We start from the raw sequence: 24,000 nt of genomic DNA, 5'->3' as shown, positions 1-24,000 counted from the left end.
GACGAGCCGAGGAGTTTAGTCATCATCTGGCGGACAAAATCGCTCAGATCCGGATCGGTCTGGACTCTGACTGGGCAGAGTCTGATGTGGAGGAATCGGACGGTCTTGAGCATGTTATCTGGACTGAGTTCGACCCTGTTTCCCCTGATGATGTGGACAGGATCATGGGGAGACTGAGCACCACCACCTGTTTGTTGGATCCGTGCCCCTCCTGGCTAGCTTATGCGGCCCGGGAGGGGACACGAGGCTGGTTCCATGCAGTAATAACTGCTTCTTTGAAGGAGGGTGTCTTCCCTGCCGCCTTGAAGGAGGCGGTGGTGAGACCCCTCCTCAAGAAGCCTGCTCTGGACCCGGCTGTTTTAAATAACTATCGTCCAGTCTCCAACCTTCGCTTTTTGGCGAAGGTTGTTGAGAGTGTGGTGGCGCATCAGCTTCCTCTGTTCCTGGAGGAAACTGATTATGTGGACCCGTACCAATCGGGTTTCAGGCCCGGATACAGCACGGAGACGGCATTGGTCACGCTGGTGCATGATCTCTGGAGGGCTCGGGACAGGGGTTGCTCCTCTGTCCTGGTCCTATTAGATCTCTCAGCGGCTTTTGATACCATCGACCATGGTATCCTACTGCGGCGTCTCAGGGGGTTGGGAGTGGGAGGCACCGTTTTACGGTGGTTCTCCTCCTATCTCCTGGGCCGTTCGCAGTCGGTGTTGACGGGAGGGCAGAGATCCGCCCCGAGGCCTCTCATTTGTGGAGTTCCTCAGGGGTCGGTTCTCTCGCCCCTCCTGTTCAACATCTACATGAAGCCGCTGGGTGAGATCATTCGTTGTTTCGGGGTGGGATATCATCAGTACGCTGATGATACCCAACTTTTTCTTTCCCCCCGAACCAACCCAGCGATGCCCTCGCCGTGATGTCCCGTTGCCTGGAGGCGGTCCAGGTCTGGATGGGGAGAAACAGGCTTCGTCTCAATCCCGCCAAGACTGAGTGGCTGTGCATATCGGCATCTCGGGTCAACCAGACTATTCCATCTCTAACGATAGGGGGTGAGGTGTTACCCCCCATTGATAGGGCTCGCAACTTGGGCGTCCTCCTGGATTCACGACTCAATTTTGAAGACCATATAGGAGCCGTGACCAGGGGGGCTTTTGCCCAGGTTCGCCTGGTGCGCCAGTTGCGACCCTATCTGGACCGAGATGCCCTACGCACAGTCACTCATGCGCTCGTGACCTCCCGTTTAGACTACTGCAACGCTCTCTACATGGGGCTGCCCTTGAGGACCACTTGGAGGCTTCAGCTGGTGCAGAATGCGGCCGCATGAGTTGTGATGGGGGTTTCCCGATACTCCCATGTAACACCTCTACTCCGCGAGCTGCATTGGCTCCCGGTTGCCCTCCGGGTGAGATTCAAGGTGCTGGTGATGACCTATAAAGCCCTACATGGCTTGGGTCCGGGATATCTGAGGGAACACCTGCTGCCGGCATCAAGTTCCCTTCGTCCAGTGCGCTTCCACAGGGAGGGTCTTCTCAGGGTGCCACCGGTAAGAGATTGCTGGCGGACGACACCCAGGGATAGGGCCTTCTCAGTGGGGGCACCTGCCCTTTGGAACCAGCTGCCCGTGGAGCTTAGGACTGCCCCCGACCTCCGTTCATTCCGCCGGGACCTGAAGACCTGGCTCTTCGAGCTCTCTGGCCCAGGCTGAGAATTAATCTTAATTTTAACTGGGGTTTTATTTATGCAGGGACAAATATAATTTTTTTAAATTTGTTTTTAACTTTTGTATCTTGGTTTTTTAATCACCCTGTAAACCGCCCTGAGTCCTTCGGGAAAGGGCGGTATATAAATGTAATAAAAATAAAAAATAAAATAAAATAAAATAAATTTTTTCCAGTGCTGTTGTAACTTAGAACAGTCACTAAACAAATGGTTGTTTTAAGGTGAGGATTACCTGTAACTCAAGTACAATCACCAAACAGTCAGTTTGGTCGGTCCTACAGAATTTGGAATATGAAACTTGCAATGGTTTTAAAGTCTACAGCAATGCCTCTGAACTCCAGCAAGTTTAAGATATAGCAATTATAGCAGTATTCCAGTATTTGAGGGGCTGCCCCAAAGAAGAGGGAGTCAAGCTATTCTCCAAAGCCCCTGAAGGCGGGACAAGAAGCAACGGATGGAAACTAAACAAGGAGAGAAACAACCTAGAAATAAGGAGAAACTTCCTCACAGTGAGAACAATTAAATAGTGGAATGGCTTGCCTTCAAAAGTTGTGGCTGCTCCATTATCAGAGGCTTTTAAGAAGAGTCTGGACAGCCATTTGTCTGAAATGGTGTAGGGTTTCCTGTTTGAGCAGGGGATTAGATCAGAAGATCTCCTGGGTCCTTTTCAACTCTTGTTATTCTGTTAAAAATGGATGGGCTACAACTCCCAGAATTACCCAGCCAGCATTGGAGTTGTTGAAGTCCACAAGTCATAAAAGGGCCAAGTTTGAAGACCGCTGCTTTATGATTTGATGGGTACTATGGTGCAGAATGGGTGCACTGGATATGATCATTCTTTAGGTGTGTGTGTGAAAGAATGTAATGGCAAATTTCTCCTCCCCACCTATTTTTTAAAAATATAAACAGGTCCTCCAATCATCACAAACATCTTCGAATCTTTATGATATGGTAAAAATGGGAATATGGAATTGGGGCGTGCCATTCGTAAGGGACAAATATTGCTTACTTGAATTAACGAGGACAGTGAGTTAAGTGAAACAGAACATCCCTTCCCCCAGCAATCTAAAAATTATAGGGTTATGAGTGCATGTAACATAGATGTGTGTGTGTACAAGACTGTCAAGCAAAATCAAGCTTTTAATGTCGAGTGCCACACAAAGTGTACTAACCAAACAGGTGGTAAGAAAGTAGGGGAACTCAGGCACCACGCATGTTATGTAGAAGGTAAACACAGGGTCAGTCATAAAGGACTCAAATGTCTATACACCAATGCACAGAGTATGAACAGTAAACAGGGTGAACTAGAAATTCAGGTAAATGAGGACAGATGTGATATTGTTGCCATTACGGAAACATGGGATGAAATCCACAAATGGAACACACAGCTAGAGGGATTGAAATTATTTAAAAGAAACAGACCAAACAAAAGAGGAGGTGGACTTGCTCTACAGAAATAAAGCAAAACAATGATGAAAACTGTCTTGAATGCATTTGGGTCAATATAAAAGGGAGAAAAAATGACATTGCCATAGGTGTATACTATAGGCCGCCCAACCAAGCAGAGGAAATAGATGAACTTTTTGCTAGTCAGCTAACTAAGGTATGTAGGAAACACATCACAATAGTAATGGGGGACTTTAATTACCCTGACATCAACTGGGAGACAAACTCTGCATAAAGTGGAAGATCAAACAGATTCCTGACAAACCTAGCAGACAACTTTCTCTCCCAAAAAGTAGAGAAAGGAACTAGGGGATTAGCCATATTGGATCTAATCCTCACTAACAGAGATGAAATGATAGAAGGTGTCGAAGCCACAGGAACCCTGGGGGGGAGTGATCATGCAATATTGGAATTCAACATTCTGGAGGCACAAGCAATAGAACACAGCCAAACTAGAGTCTTCGACTTTAAAAGAGCTAATTTCAATAAACTTAGAGAGACCATGGGAAGGATTCCATGGATGAGAATCCTAAAGGGGAAAACAACTCAAGAAGCTTGGGAAATTTTGAAAAGTGAGATAATAAAGGCCCAGTCTAGCACAATACCAACAAAGAAAAAATATAACAGCTCTCAAAAGAAACCAGCATGGCTGCATAAAGAACTCTCTGATAAATTGAAAGATAAAAACGACAGGTATAAGAAGTGGAAAGAGGGGCACATAACTAAGGCAGAATATCACCATATAGCCCGTGCCTGCAAAGATGAAGTGAGGAAAGCTAAGGCCCAAAATGAACTAAGGCTTGTGACCAAAGTCAAGAATTAAAAAAAGCTTCTTTCAACATGTAAAAAACAAGAAAAAGGTTAAAGAAATGATTGGCCCATTAGTGGGGGAAAGTGGCAAGAAGGTGACAAGCAACAGGGAGAAAGCAGAACTATTTCACTCGTTTTTTGCATCTGTCTTTACACAAAGGGAAAAAACAGTCCAACCTACCCAAACCAGTGCCATAAAAACAGATTAGAAACACAAGTTAAGATAGGCAAGAAAATGGTAAGTGAGCACCTGTTCAGCCTAGACGAGTTTAAATCACCAGGACCAGATGGATTACACCCCAAAGTTCTCAAGGAACTGGCAGACGTGATCTCAGAACCACTGAACTATATTTTTCAAAGATCCTGGAGCACTGGGGAACTACCAGAGGACTGGAAAAGAGCTGATGTAGTTCCCATCTTCAAAAAGGAAAAAAATAGATCCAGGAAACTACAGACCATCAGCCTGACCTCAATACTTGGGAAGATTCTGGAAAAGATAACAAATCAGCAAACAACTATAGGCAAACAAAGTCATTGCTAAAAGCCAACATGGGTTTGTCAAAAACAGATCATGCCAGACAAATCTTATTACATTCTTTGACCAAGTGACAAAATTAGTGGACCAGAGGAATGCTGTGGATATAATTTACTTGGACTTCAGTAAGGCGTTTGATAAAGTAGATCACAACCTACTACTTGATAAGATAGAAAAATGTGGGTTAGACAGCATCACCACCAAATGGATTTGTAGTTGGCTGACTGGCCGTACTCAGCATGTGGTCCTCAATGGAACCACATCTACACGGAGGGAAGTGTGTAGTGGGGTGCCCCACAGCTCTGTTCTGGGCCCAGGGCTCTTCAACATCAACAATTTGGATGAGGGGATAGATGGGGAACTCATCAAATTTGAAGACGACACCAAGCTGCCAACATTTCAGAAGATAGGCTTAAGATACAGGAGGATCTGGGCAGACTTGAACACTGGGCGCTATCTAACAAAATGAAATTCAATCGTGAAAAAAGTAAGGTTCTACATTTAAGCAAGAAAGACCAAACGTGCAGGTATAGTATAGGTGGTACCTTGCTCGATAGTAGTAACTATGAGAGGGATCTTGGAGTCCTAGTAGACAATCACTTCAATATGAGCCAGCCGTGTGCTGCAGCTGCCAAAAAAGCCAACATAGTGCTAGGCTGCATTAACAGAGGGATAGAATCAAGATCATGTGGAGAATTAATACCACTTTACAATGTCTTGGTAAGGCTGCACTTGGAATACTGCATCCAGTTTGGTCACCATGATATAAAAAAGATGTTGAGACTCTAGAAAGAGTACAGAGAAAAGCAACAAAGATGATTGGGGGACTGGAGGCTAAAACATATAAGGAACGGTTGCTGGAATTGGGTATGTGTAGTTTAATGAAGAGAAGGGTGAGGGGTGACATGATAGCAGTGTTCCAGTATCTCAGGGGCTGCCACAAAGAAGAGGGAGCCAAGCTATTCCCCAAAGCACCTGAAAGCAGGACAAGAAGCAACGGATGGAAACCAATCAAGGAGAGAAGCAACCTAGAACTAAGAAACTTCCTGACAGTTAGAACAATTAACCAGTGGAACAACCTGCCTCCAGAGGTGGTGAATGCTTCAATACTGGAAGTTTTTAAGAAGAGACTGGACAGCCATTTGTCTGAAATGGTATAGGGCAGGGGTGTCAAACTCAATTTCATTGAGGGCCTCATCAGCATTCTGGTTGCCCTCAGGGGGCTGGGTGGGTGTGGCCAGGGTGGGTGTGGCCTACTGGGTGGGCGTGGCTAGAGTGCGTATGGCCTACTGGGTGGGCGTGGTCAGCTCTACATCGTTGGCATCAAGGGTGCCTATGGGGGCCTGGGCAGGAGTGGGACAGATCTGAGGGTCTCTGGCAGAAGGAGGGTCTCTGGGCCAGGGCCAAGGCAGTGGGGGCCGTTCCCTCACTGTTTCCACGATGGCTTTGCGGGCCGCATGAAACCACTTCATGGGCCGGATCTGGCCCCCGGGCCTTGTGTTTGACATGTCTGGTATAGGGTTTCCTGCCTGAGCAGGGGGTTGGACTAGATGACCTCCAAGATCCCTTCCAACTTTTTATTTTTATTTTTATTTTTTTTATTATTATTATTATTATTATTATTATTATTATTATTATTATTATTATTATTATTATTATTATTGTAGTAGTAGTAGTAGTAGTAGTAGTAGTAGTAGCAGTAGTACAATGGCATGAATGGAAAGAATACAGGTACTCCTTGACTTAGAAAGTTCATTTAGTGACCATTCAAAGTTACAACGGCACTGAAAAAAGTGACTTATGACCGTATTTCACACTTAAGACCATTGCAGCATCCCCACGATCACGTGATCAAAATTCAGATGCTTGGCAATTGACTCATAGTTATGACGGTCGCAGTGTCCCAAGGTCACGTGATCCCCTTTTTCGACCTTCTGACAAGCAAACTTGATGGGGGGGGAACCAGATTCAATTAACAACCATGTCACTAACTTAACCACCGTGGTGATTCACTTAACAACTGCGGCAAGAAATGTTGTCAAATGGAGCAAAATCCACTTAGCAAAAGTCTCACTTAGCAACAGAAATTTTGGGCTCAATTTGATCAAAAGTTGAGGACTAACCTCTATTTGAATGTACGAGTCTTGATAGAAGAGAATATTTGTAACTTATGGTTGAACTGTGGGGTCTTTTGTACTCTCTGTGCTTGGTTGCTTTCTTGCGGATGGTTTATCACCAAATTAGCAATGCCTGACTGATGATGTTGCCTACTTTGGCGATGAAACGTCTGCAGAAAAACAACTAGGTCCAGAGAGCATCAAGGACCCCACATGTCTATTGGTCCTTTGAGGTAATCCAGACAAAAAGCATAATAAATTCTAGCTCTACCTTTATTGTAAGGCCTGGTGAGGCTGAATTCTGGTTGTAAGTTGAGAACTAACTGTATTGTTCCCCCCCTCCATGGGTGTCCGTGACTCTGAATTCCTGCCTGATTGGTACAGGTCGTCCTTGACTTACAACATTTCATTTAGTGACCATTCAAAGTTATAACGGTACTGAAAAAAGTGATTTATGACCAGTTTTCACACGACTGATGACCACGGTCACGTGATCAAAATTCAGAAACTTGGTAGCTGATTCATATTTATGATGGTTGCAGAGTTCCGGGGTCACGTGATCCCCTTTTGTGACCTTCCAACGATCAAAATCAATGAGGGAGCCAGATTCACTTAGTAACTGTGTTGCTAACTTGACAACTGCAGTGATTCATTTAACAACTGCGGCAAGGGGCTGTAAGTCAAAGACTATCTATATTCAGCTGCTTCTGGATCAATTCCCAACCGTTTATGATGTCAGCAGCAAAGCTGGGGTGGCGCTTTGCAAAAAGAATGAAGCTTCATTGGCTCAGAAAATTGTGTCGTTGGCTTGCTTGCACACTCTGATGTTGTCTGATACCTGGAAGAATCCAACTGCTACTTCCCGGTTCACATTTAAAAATATAAGATAAGCTGTTCACCCTTGTTTGGTTCAGGATCTGCCCAGTTAAGTCATTGATGTTCTAAGGAGAAATGTGGAAGAGAGATCTATAGAAAGAAACTTGGAGAAGATTTTGCTTTAGGAATGAGTTGCGGATGTACAAGCTTGCAACATGGCACTGTTGATAATCTCTTAATTGTTTATTTATTTATTTATTTTGTTTAATTCAATTTATTCAATTTAATTGTTGTTTGTACAATGGTTTTTTCCTATCGATTCTGATTCCTGGCAAGTACACCCAAGACAACTCTGTGCTATTATCTTGGCAACATTTTTGGAAGTCTTGTCCAAAACCACTGCCTGGGATTCTTTTAGACTTCCTAGTCCATTGCTGAGAACAGTGTGGTAAGAACTGGTCCAAACTCACCTGGATGTTTTCATGCTCAAGGCAAGACTTAACTCATGTCTCCCAGCTTTTAATCCAGAACCTTCAACCATTACACACCCCAAATTCTTTGCTTGACTCCAGGGGTAATAAAATCACTCCATCTCTATAGAGGTAGCCCTTGACTTATGGCGACAATTGAGCCCAACATTTCTGTTGCTAAGTGAGACATTTGTTAAGAAAGTTTTGCCCCATTTAATGACCTTTCTTGTCACAGTTGTTAAATGAATCACTGAGTAACATGGTTGTTAAATGAATCTGGCTTCTCCCATTGACTTTGCTTGTCAGAGGGCTGCATCATGATGCTGCAGCTGTCATAAATACGAACCAGTTGCCAAGCGCCTGAATATTGAAAACATGACCATGAGGATGATGCAATGGTTGTCAGTGTAGAAAACAGTCATAAGTCTTTTTTTTTTTAATGCTGCCATGAGTTCTGGGTGTTGAAGTCCAATCTTGCTGATTTGGGAATTCTGGGAGTTGACGTCCACTTGTCTTAAAAATAGGCAGAGTTGAGAAACATCGCAAGAATTACAGATCTGTATTCCCATTGATCACAAAATTTACCATCATACAAGGATAATTCAGAAATAAACCTCCATTTGGTTATCCATGACAGACACTCGCAGATACAGAAGTTTTATTATACGCATTAGGAAACTACAACATTGCATTACTTTTCGACGTAATCGCCATTCAAATTGAGGCACGTGTCATAACATTTTACAAGGTTTGAAATTCCTTAGTAGCAGCTGCTCGGTGCCAAATCTGGGCTATGTGGGGGAGGGAGGTGTGATCAAAAACATCCCAACAGAATTGCTTCAAAAGTTCTTGGGTGCGTCTGGTGGAGTGCAGGCGAGCATTGTTGTGGACCAACACCACACCTGAAGTGGTGCCATAGAAAATCCCACCAAATGTGAAGAGGCCCAAGACGTACGGCTAGTGAAGTTCATGGAGTATTGTTTGACCATCCGTTCAGAAGTCTACTGTGAAACGTTACAAAAACTCAGATGAGCCATCCAGAACAAGTGTCAGGGCCTGCTGACTTCCGGTGTGGTGTTGGTCCACGACAATGCTCGCCAGCACACCGTTGGACACACCCAAGAACTTTTGAAACAGTTCCGTTTCGATGTTTTTGATCACCGCCCCCACCATAGCCCAGATTTGGCACTGAGTGACTACAACTAAAGAATTTCAAACCTTGTAAGACGTTATGACAAGTGCCTCAATTTGAATGGCGCTTATGTTTAAAAGTAATGCAATGCCTTAGTTTTCTAATGTGGATAATAAAAGTTCTGTGTCTGTGAGTATCTGTCATTGATAATCAAATTATTTCCGAATGGCCCTCTTAATTAACCCTCATACTGAGGCTTTTGTTCTCAACTACCATTAAAAATCCCTTCCACGTTTCTGGTTACATAGCCGCCTTAATTTTCCATTCTGTTTTGTCACTTTTCTTACTTCTACCTTCCCGACAAGGTTGTGATGAGAAAATTCAGAGGAATATTGCTACGGGACAACTGTTAAGAGAAAGCTTCCCATAATCCTGTTCTTTTTTTTTTCCTACAGGAAAGGAAACAAATAAATACAGTCAGTCAATGTCGCCATCCTGGCTTTGCTCTGTTTCCTACCTTAGGAAAATCCCCAGTTAGGAACGCAGTGACCTGAAATCCACCCTGCCACTTCTGTTTCTCTGTTGTGTCACGTGGAAGCCAATTCAGTTTTAATTGCTTTTGAACTTCAGCCATGCCTTGATTGCACAACCAGTGCCTTTAGCCTCTTTCACGTCCTCCTCCTCTCACAGTCCTCCACAGGGGTGTTCTCATTTCGGTTGCCAGCTGCTTTTTCGTCCCACAAGAACGACTTGCTGGCTTCAGAGTTCCCTTGGGAAGCTTTTAAGGGAGTTCCTAATGTACACGGGAACTCAGGTGTCTCCCCCTGGGGCACAATGCAATGCTTCAGGAAACAGCCCAAACGCAGCAGATCCCAAGAAATTCAGCTCGTGGAAGAGAGTCGAAAAATAGCTGCTCTGAACGGGCGAAGGCTGGGTAAGGTTTGCCAATTGCCGCGGCGGATCCAGGGCGGTGGCAGGTTTTCACCTCTCCGGTTCACCTTTTAAGTCAACAACCTCGAAGTCAGATTTTAATCTTGCAAAGATTGTTTTCCTTCTTTCGTGCAGGTGTTCATTGGGATTTGGGACCCATCGTCTGTGAAGGCAATCGTGATTGTGGTTATTGTTGGTCAGAAAGAGCCAAGAGGAACTCTCCGAGTGGGCTGCAGTGTTTGTTTGACTTCATGCAGTGCCCAAATAGTTGTTGTGATTATGGCTGCATTGAACGAAGAATTGTTCTGATATAATAATAGCCTGAGACAGGAAATCTCACTTTCCTTGTGTGTATGTGGGGTGGGGTGGGGGGAACGGAGGGGGTAGTTGAGATTGTTGTGAATCTGATTGCTTTGCTGGGTTGATTCTGTGTTTTCTGGACTTATTTGTGGTAACGTTTAGAGAAACAAGGGCAAAAGGTTTCCTGTGCTGCAGATTTTTGCAACCTTTGCTGTAAAAGTATCTGCATAATCTTGGTTTGTAAGAAGTTACCGGTATGTTGGAAGAGTATGAAAGTAAAGATTTCTTCCAGCTGAGCTGGTGATTTCACGGATATGTAGTTTTCTTGGCAGTTGTATGGGTGTAGATGGCAGTTATCTTTTTCTGGAATAAGTACATATATTGACTTAAAAAGTAAAGGTAAAGGTTCCCCCGCACATGCGTGCTAGTCGTTTCCAACTCTAGGGGCCGGTGCTCATCTCCGTTTCAAAGCTGAAGAGCCAGCGCTTGTCCGAGGACGTCTCCGTGGTCATGTGGCTGGCATGACTAGATGCCAAAGGCGCACGGAACGCTGTTACCTTCCCACCGTAGCGGTCCCTATTTTTCTACTTGTGTTTTTACGTGCTTTCGAACTGCTAGGTTGGCAGAAGCTGGGACCAGTAACAGGCGCTCACTTTGTTACGCAGCACTCGGGATTCAACCCGCCAAACTGCCGACCTTCTGATCGACAAGCTCAGCGTCCTAACCCACTGAGCCACCGTGCCCCTATATTGACTTACAGTCTAGCTAATGCCCTTGGGATTTCTGAGTGGTCTCCCATCCAAATACTAAATCAGGTCTGATTCTTCTTACTTTTGGGCGGCCGACAATATTAACTATGTGTTAAATTACAAAAACATCTTGGGGCTCTGACATTTTGTTAGTTGTTTTTTTTAAGAGAGGAAAATCAGCTTCATTTGGGAGAGAACTTTTGAATTTATTTAAGGAACTTTTTACAACCCTATTGCTCAACTGGAGCCCTGGGAAAAACAGCCTCTTTTCTTAAGTGGGCAAAAGAAACATTTTCAACTGGTGGATCCCAAATAAAGCTCCCTGTAACCTATGGTGCAAAAGTCAGTGGATGGGGATAATGGGAAGTGTAGTCTAGCCATCTGGAAAGCAAGATGTCATTGTTGATTGGATGGGAAGTTAAAATAATTTCAAAGTTTGCCACAAAGATGTGACTAATTCTTGAAGCCGTTGTTTCTTAGTGGTCCTGGAAAACATTATATATTTGGGGTAGAACAATGCTTTCCTGGCTCCTGACATATCCTACTTTAGGGCTATATTCTTGCACACAACATGTTCAGCTAAGATTTGCTTGATTGTGCTTTATGGAATAAGCCATAATTGGCCGGATTTACCTAGCTGCTATAAACCAAGATTCATATGATGAATGCCGGCTTGGAATCTGCCTGTGGTAGCTGCAAAGCAGAATCCTCTGGAAGAAAATTTCACAATCTTGGCAACTTTAAGATCGGTGGACTTCAACACCCAGAATTCCCTGGCTAGATTTAGCATGTTGGCTGGGGAATTCTGGGAACTCCTGTCTTAATGTTGCTAAGGTTCCAACTTACGATTAGAGTTTCTTGCATCTGCTTTTCTTCATTGCAACGTGAAGCTGTTTGCCTTTTGCTGGTTGCTTAAAAAAGTCCACTCTAGGCACCACTCTGCCAATAGACACGTACCGAATGCAGGGCATCATCTAAGGGCCAGAAGATGACTCGTATGGGGAGGATGTCATCATGTAGACGCTGCAGAATGCACACTTGCATCAGACATTGTGACACAAGTACATAATTTGCATAAATACATCATGGGTGAGCTTAGGAGGCATGTTGCGGTCATTGCGTTTAGCTACAGATGTTTCTGCAACGCTGGGAATTTGCAGTTGGCCCTGGGCGTGCTGAGAGATTGCTTGTTCTTGGCGCATGATCGCATAGGTGGATCCAACCTCATCCAACCTGATGGCTTTTTTTTTAAAGACAGCTTTTCTGGATCCCACCAATCCCCTAGTTCTTTACTGCTGACAGATGTTCTGTTTTCTGGGCCAAACGTTGTGTGCAAAATGGCAAGTCTCTTCTAGACAAGGTAGACTTGAGTTAGTATGGGTGCTTCACAGAATAACAGAACAGAATTGCAGAGTTGGAAGGGACCTTGGAGGTCATCTAGTTCTAGTCCAATCCTCTGCTCAGGCAGAAAAATCATTTCAGACAAATAGCTGTCCAATTTTTTGTTAAAAACTTCCAGTCTTGGAGCATTCGCAACTTCTGAAGGCAAATCGTTCCACTGATCAATGGTTCTCACTGTCAGGAAAATTTCTCCTTAGTTCTAGGTTGCTTTTCTCCTTAATTAGTTTCCATCCATTGTTTCTTGTCTTGCATTCCGGTGCTTTGGAGAACAGGCTGATCCCCATTGTTTATGGCAATCCCTTCAATATTGGAACACTGCTATCATGTCACCCCTTGTCCTTCTTTTCCAATCAGAATTTTGGTTGGGTTTGGGGACATGCTCCAAGAATAATTGACTTCTGGGTCACCTGAAGGAGATGATCTCCAAAGATGTGGTCTTCCTTGACAGCTCAGATCCAGAAACAGAATCTGTGCAAAAGAGATTTTCTCAGCATAAGAATCCAATAGAAACCACTGTCGTGTTTTGTGTTGCACAATCCCACCACATAAATGATACCAATGTTGTAATTTGCATTGGTTGTGTCATGATGCATCTATCATACAGTTGTCACGCCTTTGAGATTACCCAGTTTAGGAAATCCATTTCCCAAGACTTCTACTTTAATCAGAGGAGCCATTGAACAGAAACTTGCAAAACTCATTCTGTCTTCCTCTTATATCTGTTCTTGTCTCAAAGCATGATTCTCCACCAGTTTTTGCTGTAAAACCTTCTCAGAAGTTTCTCTGAGGTCATGTCTATGGCTCTCAAAAACAGTGTAAATATTTAGCATCATGCCATGACATGCAGGATGTCACTTGATTCTCTGCTGTCTATGGAGATTCTCAGTCATCCAGGTCATGGTTGTCCCAAAGGTGTTTTTGTCCCAAGGAAGGCAACTGGACTTTCTTGTTTTTCCTTGAAGATGTTTCACTTCTCATCCAAGAAGCTTCTTCAGCTTTGACTGGATGGTAGGGAATGGAAGGATTTATACTCCTTGCAGACAGCTGGTCGTTTGCATTCCTTTAGAGCAGACATGTCAAACACAAGGCCCGGGGGCCAGATCCGGCCCGCGAAGTGGTTTCATGCGGCCCGCGAAGCCATCCTGGAAACAGTGAGGGAACGGCCCCCACTGCCTTGGCCCTGGCCCAGAGACCCTCCTCCTGCCAGAGACCCTCAGATCTGTCCCACTCCTGCCCAGGCCCCCATAGGCACCCTTGATGCGAACGATGTAGAGCTGGCCACGCCCACCCAGTAGGCCATATGCACTTTAGCCATGCCCACCCAGTAGGCCACACCCACCCGGCCCCCTGAGGGCAACCGCAATGCTGATGCGGCCCTCAATGAAATTGAGTTTGACACCCCTGCTTTAGAGAGTTGTTGAAACCATTTTGGAGTTTTACCTGTGTCCTCAGGGTCAACTGAGTAGTGCAAATAGGTGTGGAGCCTTCTTGGCTGCAAGATGTTTTCTGACCAGTGTCCCTTCACTCATGAAGACAGGTACAGGCTGTTGGGGATGTGACTGTGTGGTCTGCATCTCAAACTGAAGCACAAATGGTTCCTGTAGCCTGCCATGTTTTCTGGAAATCCTACTTCTACTCCTGTTCATCCCAAAATGCATAGGTAAATGTCTAAGGACATTCTCAGTCATCCAGGTCATGGTTTTCTCCTGTGTTGGTGCCCAGGGTGCTCAATATCATGGTGATGGTCTACTTGAGTTCTGCAAAGATCTTGTAGAACTTTCCTTCCAAATTGCATCTGTAAGCTGCTTAGAGAGAACATGTGTGCTGATGATGCCCACATCTACCTGTCATTGTGAGGCATCTTCCTGTCCTGTCAGGTGAGACAGTGGAATGATTTGAAGAGGTGTCTTGACTGAGTTATTCAACATCAACATCTTGCTGGTTATGTTGACAAGATAAATGTTCTCCAGAATATCTTGTCCCTAACCTGGGAGACCTTGGAGGTCTTCTAGTCCAACCCCCAGCTCATGCAGGAGACCCTAATTCCACTTCAGAGATGTGGTTGTCCAATCTCTTCTTGGAAACCTCCAGTGATGGAGCATCCACAACTTCTGGAGATAATCTGTTTCATTGGTTAATTCTTCTAACTGCCAGGAAATTTCATCTTAGTTCTAAGTTGCTTCTCTGTTTGATTAGTTTCCATCCATTTGTCCTTTGTCTTGCCTTCAGGTGCTTTGGATAATAGGTTGACCCCTTCGTCTTTATGGCAGCCCCTCAAATATTGGAACGCTGCTATCATGTCTTAGCTCTTTCTTCCCACTAGATTAGACATACCCAGTTTTTGCAACCGTTCTTCATATGCTTTATCCTCCAGCCCCCTAGTCATCCTTCTGGCTCTTCTCTGCACTCTTTCCAGACTCTCAACCTCTTTTTTTATATTGTGGTGACCAGAAATGGAAGCAGTACTCCCAAGTGCGGCCTTAGTAAGACTTTGCAAAATGGTAGTAAAACTTCACACGATCCTGATTCTATTAATGCAGCCTAGGATTGCATTGGCTTTTTTGGCTGATCTTGGTAGCTGGGCCTTTAATAGCCAGCTGAAATCTAGCTATTACAAAATACATTTTGCTCCATGGACAGCTAGTAGCTTTCGATGGGTCAAACTCTTGCTAAAACAGAAATGCAAAACTGAGTGATTTTTGGATGATATCAAAGAATTGGTTTCATCATTTTCAACTGATGGATCTGCTGGTGCAAGGAGAAATCCCAGAAGATCTGAAACTCCATCTATTCCCCAGAGAGTAACAAGCCCAGATAATTTGCTTGTTTTATTGCTTGGCTAGTTGGCAATCTTAGTTTGTTTATTTCCCAGAACCATTGGCCACAGTAATAGTAATATTAGTTGAAGTAATATAAAGAATTGCATTTAGGGTTATGTATTCTATGATGGCTAAATGAAAACTCCATGAAGCAGAATATTTGTAGCTCAGGATTGAAATGAGTGGTCTTCGTTGCTCTCTCAGCTTGGTTGTTTGCTTGCAGACATTTCATGACCCAGCTAGATAACATCATCAGGTCTAAAAGGGACTGGAGTTTGCTCTCCATTTATATAAACAACATCGGTTACACTCACATTGTTTTGGGAATGATCTCTCTACCTCCCACTTTTCCAGCTGACCATCAGAACTTTAAATCTAGGTCAGGGGTAGGCAACCTTGGCTCTTTTATGACTCGTGGACTTCAAATCCCAGAATGGCTCAGGAATTCTGGGAGTTGAAGTCCATGAGTCATAAAAGAGCCAAGGTTGCCTACCCCTGATCTAGGTCATAAGTGTTCCCAGGCAAGTACATCAACTCTGAATTGTTGGAAAGTGATGGACTGCTGTATAAAGACTAATTTTCTGTAGTTTTCTATATTCAAGGATGATCAAAGATAGTGTGGAAGGGCAGTGGTAAGGTTCTACATTTAGGCCAGAAAAACCAAATGCACAGGTATAGTATAAGGCCGTGGTGGTGAACCTATGGCCCGTGTGCCATGGTTGGCACACAGAGCCCTCTCTGTGGGCATGTGCGCCATTGCCCCAGCCCTAGGCCTTCAGCTACGTTTTATAAAACCTTTTCACTTTAGGCCTTCACCGCCATGTGCAAAATAAAAAAAAGGCTCAATCAATCAATTTCACCTCGCGGGAAAAAAAAAAGATCTTGCAAAGTTGGAATTGACTGAACTTTTTAGTCCCACCCAGTCTGCCGTTACCATCGCAGCCATGCCCACCCAATGGGCCACGCCCACCCGGCACCCGATGATACATAAGTGGGTTTTGGGTTGCAGTTTAGGCACTCGGTCTCTAAAAGGTTCTCCATCACTGGTATAGGGGGTACCTTGCTCGATAGTAGTAACTGTGAGAGGGATCTCGGAGTCCTAGTGGACAATCACTTCAATATGAGCCAGCAGTATGCTGAAGCTGCTGAAAAAACCAACACAGTGCTAGGCTGCATTAACAGAGGGACAGAATCAAGACCACATGAAGTATTAATACTACTTTACAATGTCTTGGTAAGGCCACAATTGGAATACTGCATACAGTTTTGGTCACCACGATGTAAAAAAGATGTGGAGACACTAGAAAGAGTGCAGAGAAGAGCAACAAACATGATCAGGGGACTGGAGGCTAAAACACACAAAGAGTGGTTGCTGGAATTGGGTTTGTCTAGTCTAATGAAGAGAAGGCCGAGGGGTGACACAATAGCAGTCAGTGTTCCAATATCTCAGGGGCTGCCCCAAAGAAGAGGGAGTCACGCTATTCTCCAAAGCGCCCGAAGGCAGGACAAGAAGCAACGGATGGAAACTAATCAAGGAGAGAAGCAACCAGGAACTAAGGAGAAATTTCCTGACAGTTAGAACAATTAATCAGTGGAACAACCTGCCTCCAGAAGTTGTGCATGTTCTAACACTGGAGGTTTTCAAGAAGAGATCGGATAACATTTGTCTGGAATGGTATAGGATTTGCTGCTTAAGCAGGGGGTTGTGTCAGGACCCACCCCAATCCACATCTTAGGAAAATAAAGAACTCTTGGAGCCAGGTCTTGTCCAAAAGGAGTTTTTACTAGGACATGATCAGTTGTGGAAATACAAGACAGGATCTGGCATTGTGTTACACTTTGATACTTTATAAAGAGTTCCCGGTTCAACCCCCTCCCCTCAAACCCATTTGGTCAGACCCACATCAATTAGGTGTCAAACCCTTTCAAAAGTGTGCCTTTATGACTATTGCCTCCTTCCTTTTCAGATTCAAATGGAGATACAAACCAGATCTCCTTCTCCCTTCCCTCCCTTTGTTGTCCTCAGTTCAAAAGGTTTTCCCTGGTCTTTGAAGACAGCCTACAGGCAGGCTGAATAAACATCCTCTCTTCTCCCCTCGGGAAAATGGCAGAATCCAGGGAGGGGTGTAATATTTTAGACATACATTTATGAATGGGATATAAATGGATTGTGACAGGTTGGACTAGAAGACCTCCATTATTCCTTCCAACTCTGTTATCCTGTTAAATCACCAGGAATGGCAATATTGGAATCCAAGATTTGTGTGTGTTGGGGGGGGGGTGACACTTGCATGTGACCCTAAAAAGCTTTAAGTGCAACTCATAAATGCCTAAGAGAGCTGCCAGCAAATGACATTTTTAATGTCACCAATGAGGAAAATAATTATGTACAGTAACGTCAACTGTTTTAAATTACATCCAAGGTAAAATTAGATGACTTATACATTGTTTTGTTCTGACTCGTTTCTCACTCATTTAGTCAAGGTATTTTTTTTTGTGTGGATGGACATGCATATGTATTTTCCTCGGGAGAAACACACAAGTTGTTTGCTACAGGTGGTCCTTGACTTACAACAGTTCATTTAGTGACCCTTCAAAGTTACAACAGCACTGAAAAGCTGACTTTGCAGCCGTTGCAGCATTCCCTATGGTCATGTGATCAAAATTCAGATGCTTGGCAGTGTCCTGGGGTCATGTGGTCAACTTTTGCAGCCATCTGACAAAGTGAACGGGGAAGCCAGATTCACTTAACAACCGTGTCACTAACTTGAGAACTGCAGTGATTCACTTCATATCTGTGGGAAGAAAGTTTGTAAAATGGGGGGAAAAATTCACTTAACAACAAAAATTTTGGGCTCAATTGGCAGTCAAGAACTGCCAATATGGCCTTTCCCTGAATATTGCATCATCTGCCTCTCTAATCTGTAGCCACAGGGATTGTCCTATGGCCGTGGTGGCGAACCTATGGCACGAGTGCCACAGATTGCACGGGTGCCACAGATGGCACACCAGGCCCTCTCTGTGTGCACACGCGCCGTCGCCCCAGTCCTAGGCCTTCAGCTGGGCTTTATAAAACCTGTTTGCTTTAGGCCTCCGCCACCATGTGCAAAAAAAAAAGGTTCAATCAATCAATTAATTTCAACTTCTCACGGGAGAAAAAAGTTCTCGCAAAGTTGGAATTGATTGATTGAACTTTTTAGTCCCACCGAGTCTGCCGTTACCGCTGCAGCCACGCCCACACAAATGGCCACATCCACCCAACTGGCCACACCCACTCGGCACCTGATGATACATAACTGGGTTTTGGGTTGCAGTTTGGGCACTCGGCCTCTAAAAGGTTTGCCATCACTGTCCTATGGTATTGATGGCAAACCATTTAGAGACTTGAGTGCCCAAACTGCAACCCAAAACCCACTTATATATATCATCAGGTGCCGGGTGAGGGTGGCCCATTGAGTGGGTGTGGCCAATTGGCTGGGCATGGCCCATTGGGTGGGTGTGGCCCATTGGGTGGGCGTGGCTGCAGTGGTAATGGCAGGCTGGGTGGGACTAAAAAGTTCAATCAATCAATTCCAACTTTGCAGGATCTTTTTTTTCCTGCGAGAAGTTTGAAATTGATTGATTGAACCTTTTTTCTTTTTTGCACACGGCGGCGGAGGCCTAAAGCGAACAGGTTTTATAAAGCCCAGCTGAAGGCCTAGGACTGGGGCTTGTGCCATAGGTTCGCCACCACAGTGGGTCCTGTGCTCTCCTTTTCAAATGCTAATAAGTTCCACTCCCTAATCTTTCAGGAGGTCATGCCAGGGAAAGAATTAAAAACTTATCAAGTGAAACTTTGCAGGTGGCTCTAGTTTTCTCCAGTTTTTCACCTTTGCTGATGTAGGATTTCCCGAACGATCAAGTACTAATCGAGTCTGATCCCTTTTCAAGGCCACCCAAGGTTGCGGATGTGTCCCCTCTGCTTGCAAACGTTTCAAAAAAGCACAGGAAGGCAGGAATGTCTTTCCTCATGTAATAATAATAATAAGTCTTTATTGATTAGCCCTTGGGCCATATCAAAGTGCAAAGTTCCAGCAACAAACTGTTACTAAAATTTGATAAAAGCTTTTCCTCATGTAAATGGGGCTGATGGAAAGCTGAAAGCAAATTTTTGAGATAAAGCTGCTGTTGCCTTAAGCATTTAGGATTTAGCATTTAGGATTTAGGATTTAAGCATTTTTTAGGATTTAAGCATTTTTAAGGGACGCGGTGGCTCAGTGGGTTAGGACGCTGAGCTTGTCGATCAGAAGGTCGGCAGTTTGGCAGGTCGAATCCCGAGTGCCGCGTAACAGAGTGAGCGCCTGTTACTTGTCCCAGCTTCTGCCAACCTAGCAGTTCGAAAGCACGTAAAAATGCAAGTAGAAAAATAGGGACCACTACGGTGGGAAGGTAACAGCGTTCCGTGTGCCTTTGGCGTCTAGTCATGCCGGCCACATGACCACGGAGTCGTCCTCGGACAAGCGCTTTGAAACGGAGCTTCAAAGCTTCGGCTTTGAAACGGAGATGAGCACCGGCCCCTAGAGTTGGAAACGACTAGCATGCACGTGCGGGGGAACTTTTACCTTTACCTTTACCTTATTTTTTTTTAAAAAAAAGTTCATAGTTTTATTTTTGACCAGATAAAAAGTACATATGCAAGTAAATCCTTAATTTATAGCCACTTGTTTAGTGACTGTTTGAAGTTGTAACGGCACTGAAAAAAGTGACTTGTGACTATTTCTCACGCAATTGTTGCAGCATCCCATGGTCACGTGGTCAAAATTCGGACGCCTGCAAGCTGACCTGTGTTTATGATAGTTGCGGTGTCCCTGATCCCCTTTTGCGACCTTCTAACAAGCAAAGTCAGTGGGGAAGCCAGATTCACTTAACAACCATGTTACTAACTTGCAGTGATTCGTGTAACAACTGTGGCAAAAAATGTTGTAAAATGAAGCCAAACTCACTTAGCAACTGTCTTGCTTACCAATGGAAATTTTGGCCTCAGTTGTAATTATAAGTCAAGCATTACCTTTAAACTCAGAGAGATAGTGAACCTAATAGAGGTGGTCCTTGATTTGCAACCACAATTCAATCAATCAAAATAGAGCTGGAAGGGACCTTGGAGGTCATCTAATCCAACCCCCTTTTCAGGTAGGAAACCCTATACTATTTCAGACAAATGGCTGTCCAGTCTCTTCTTAAAAACATCCGGCGTTGGAGCATTCACAACTTCTGGAGGCAGGTTAAGCGAGCCAGACCTAATTTTATTGTTAAGCAAATGGTCATTAAGTGAATCCGGTCAATCCTCCATTGATTTTGCTTATCAGAGGAAGATTTCAAATGACAGCCACGTAACCTCGGGAATGCTGCAACCACGTAAAATGCACGCTGGTTGCCAGGCACCTAAATTTTGACCACGTGACCATGGGGATGCTACAGTGGTCGTAAGGGCGAGTGCTGTTGGTAACTCGCTTTTTCCCCATGCTGTTGTAACTTTGAATGGTCACTAAAAGATGGGTTGTAAGTCAGGAGTTAGCATGTCTCATAGGCGGAAAGGAAGACCAGTGTGCTTATTGTCACTTTGCTGTTCCTCAGGTTTACAAGACGACCATGACCTCAAGTTCCTGCTGCGGGGAAGTCATCTCTTGAAAGTCAAGTCCACTTCCTGGAGGAGAGAAAGGTTTTACAAGCTCCAGGAAGACTGTAAGACCATATGGCAGGAATCTAAGAAAATGCTTCGTTCCCCAGAGTCACAGCTTTGTAAGTATCTGGCTGTTGTTCTTTCCATAAACCATCTGTAGTGGAGTTTTCAAAAGGCAGCTGGACTGTTTTTTCCTCAAGGAAGAAGATGTTTTACTTCTTATCCAAGAAGCTTCATCAGTTCTACTGGGGTGGTGGGTGGCGATGCAAGGTTATATTTCTTTTCAGTCACCTTTTCGTTAGCGCTCTCTCTGAGAACCGTTGAGACCCCTGGGGAGGTTATCTGCATCTTCCATCCTTATCCTTCTACTCCCCATCCTCCAGTCAGAACTGATAAAGCTTCTTGGATGGGAAGTGAAACTTCTTCTTCAAGGAAAAAAACCAGTCCAGCTGCCTTTTGAAAATGAGACAACTATGGCCAGGATAGAAGGGACGCGGTGGCTCAGTGGGTTAGGACGCTGAGCTTGTCGATCAGAAGGTCGGCAGTTTGGAGGGTCGAATCCCGAGTGCCGTGTAACAGAGTGAGCGCCTGTTACTCGTCCCAGCTTCTGCCAACCTAGCAGTTCGAAAGCACGTGAAAACGCAAGTAGAAAAATAGGGACCACTACGGTGGGAAGGTAACAGCGTTCCGTGCGCCTTTGGCATCTAGACATGCCGGCCACTTGACCACGGAGACGTCCTCGGACAAGCGCTGGCTCTTCGGCTTTGAAACGGAGATGAGTACCGGCCCCTAGAGTTGGAAATGACTAGCACGCATGTGCGGGGGAACCTTACCTTTATGGCCAGGATGACTCAGAATCTCCATAGACATAGTGGAGTTGTTTATGTTCCACTTCCCTGCTTATTTGCACCATCCACAGTTTACATCCAGACTGTCATTAGAACAATAGTTTGGAGGGAGTATTGATTTCAAGTTTCAAAGCAATACTCTCTGATTTGTGCAAACTACAGGAACCAGTAACTAGTTACCACTTTATTATTTCTAAATTCTTTATTTTTAAGATCCAAGTTAATACAGTGGTATCTTGCCACTCAACTGCTTTGAAACTCATCAGATTTGGTGCTCGACGCGTTTTGACGTGAAAATTTTGTCCTGTTGCTGTTTGTTTGGCCCGCGACGCACAAGCTAGAACTTGTTGATGTCAGCTGCCTTGTGACTCAGTACATTATTCCTTATGGGAAAAAATTGTTTGGTATTCATTGTTTTTAATATTCATTGCACCTGCTGGAACCAATTAACAATGAGTACCAAGGTACCCTGTATACATACAAAGATAAGATGATGAGATGAGATGAGATGAGATGAGATAAGATAGGATAAGGTGAGGTAAAGTGAGATGAGATGAGATGAGATGATAAGATAAGGTGAGATGAGATTTATTTTTTTATTTTTTTATTTTAATTCGGCTTACAAGCTTAGTAAGAAGAGGTAAGAAGATAAGATAAGATAAGGCGAGGTAGATAAAATGAGATGATAAGATAAGGTGAGATGAGATGAGGTGAGGTAAGGTGAGATGAGGTAAGAAGAGGTAAGAAGATAAGATAAGGCGAGGTAAAGTGAGATGAGATGATAAGATAAGGTGAGATGATGTGAGGTAAAGTGAGATGAGGTAAGAAGATAAGGTAAGACAAGATAAGATAAGATAACCTTTTTGTCATTTTTTACTGTGAGCACAACGACACACATCAAAAATGAAATTTAGTTGCCCGCTCTCAAAGTGAACACATACATGACACACACCTAAACATACTATATACAACATATACATACTATATACAACATATCTATAGACCTACACTCCTACATATACATAACATATGAATATTAAACACTGTCCATCTTGAATATATAATGGGAGGAGGAAGCTTAAGAGTTCACAAGTTTTATACTGTATGGAACGAAACTGTGGCTGAATCTGGATGTTCTGCTTCGGATACCACGAAGCCGCCTCCTCCCGGAAGGCAACAAGGAAAACAGGTTGTGAAGAGGATGTGTAGTGTCCCAGTTCATCACAGGAACACAGAAGAGCCCAAAAGCCTACAAAATCAAAAGTTACATCCCCTCTGAAGATGTGCACAATGTTTCAAAAAATATTATGAATTATAGGACAACCTTCACTATAAAAATTTAAGATTGAACAATACTTATGTAACCTTGGTGGAGCCTTGGTGGAGCAGTGGGCTAATGCCTCCTTAAGTAACACCAGCTGCCTGCCATTAGTGCAGGTTCGCATCCCACCAGGCTCAAGGTTGACTCAGCCTTCCATCCTTCCGAGGTAGGTAAAATGAGGACCCAGATTGTTGGGGGGCAATTAAGCTGACTTTGTAATAATGCCGCTTGGGGTGTGTGTGAAAGCCCTAATAAGCAGGCATATACATAGAATGAAGGCTACTGCTAAGCTTGTAAGCCGCCCTGAGTCTTCGGAGAAGGGCGGGATATAAATGGAATTAAAATTAAAAAATTAAAAAAAATTAAACCTTACCATGAGCTGACCTAGGATAGGTAGCCCTCGACTTAACGATCGCAACTGAGACAAAATTTCTGTTGCTAAGCAAAACATTTGTTGAATTTTGTTCCCTTTTGTGACCTTGCTTACCACGGTTGTTAAATGAATAACTGCAGTTGTTAAGCCAGTAACACCGTTGTTAAGTGAATCCGGCTTCCCCAGGCTTATAAGAGAGTCACCTATGGTTACGGCATGACCCCGGGACACTGCAACTATCATAAGTACAAGCCAGCTGCCAAGCATCTGAATTTTGATTATGTAACTGCAGAGATAGTGCAATTAAGTGTGAAAAATTGTCATAAGTCACTTTTTCATTGCTGCAAGTTTGATCACTAAATGAATGGTCGTAAGTTGAGGACTACCTGTACCGATACATTCTGATTTTCTAAGAAGATTCTTAGTATCAATAGAAAAGGTGACAAATTTACAATCTTTTTCTGTTACTAGTGGCTTTTAATATAAGTAGTGTCCTTTATTCTGCCTATATGCTGACTCCTTTCATAACAAAGGAAAACTTTTTTTTTTGTTATTTATCTC

At 44.0% G+C, this 24,000-nt stretch overlaps 1 protein-coding gene across 3 annotated transcripts in view; it reads left to right on the top strand.

Moving 5' to 3' along the window:
* The window catches only part of PLCD1 (phospholipase C delta 1), an 80,333-nt gene that overhangs the window by 13,745 nt on the left and 42,588 nt on the right, over window positions 1–24,000 (top strand). For 2 of the 3 annotated variants that reach the window (XR_014028656.1, XM_081345611.1), the window contains exons 1-2: window positions 9,745–9,973; window positions 20,852–21,016. Coding sequence is in view for 2 of the 3 variants with exons in the window: in XM_081345611.1 (XP_081201737.1) it covers window positions 9,874–9,973; window positions 20,852–21,016 (265 nt within the window). In the remaining variant the exon portion in view is untranslated. Of the gene's footprint in view, window positions 1–9,744; window positions 9,974–20,851; window positions 21,017–24,000 lie in introns of those variants that run through there. The other variant, XM_081345612.1, reaches the window with a different exon arrangement.

This window comes from Vipera berus (assembly GCF_964194415.1).
Source record: "Vipera berus genome assembly, chromosome: Z".
In the NCBI taxonomy this organism is placed as follows: domain Eukaryota; kingdom Metazoa; phylum Chordata; class Lepidosauria; order Squamata; family Viperidae; genus Vipera; species Vipera berus.
The sequence above is the reverse complement of the archived record's forward strand: the minus strand, read 5'-3'. Positions and strand labels throughout refer to the sequence as shown.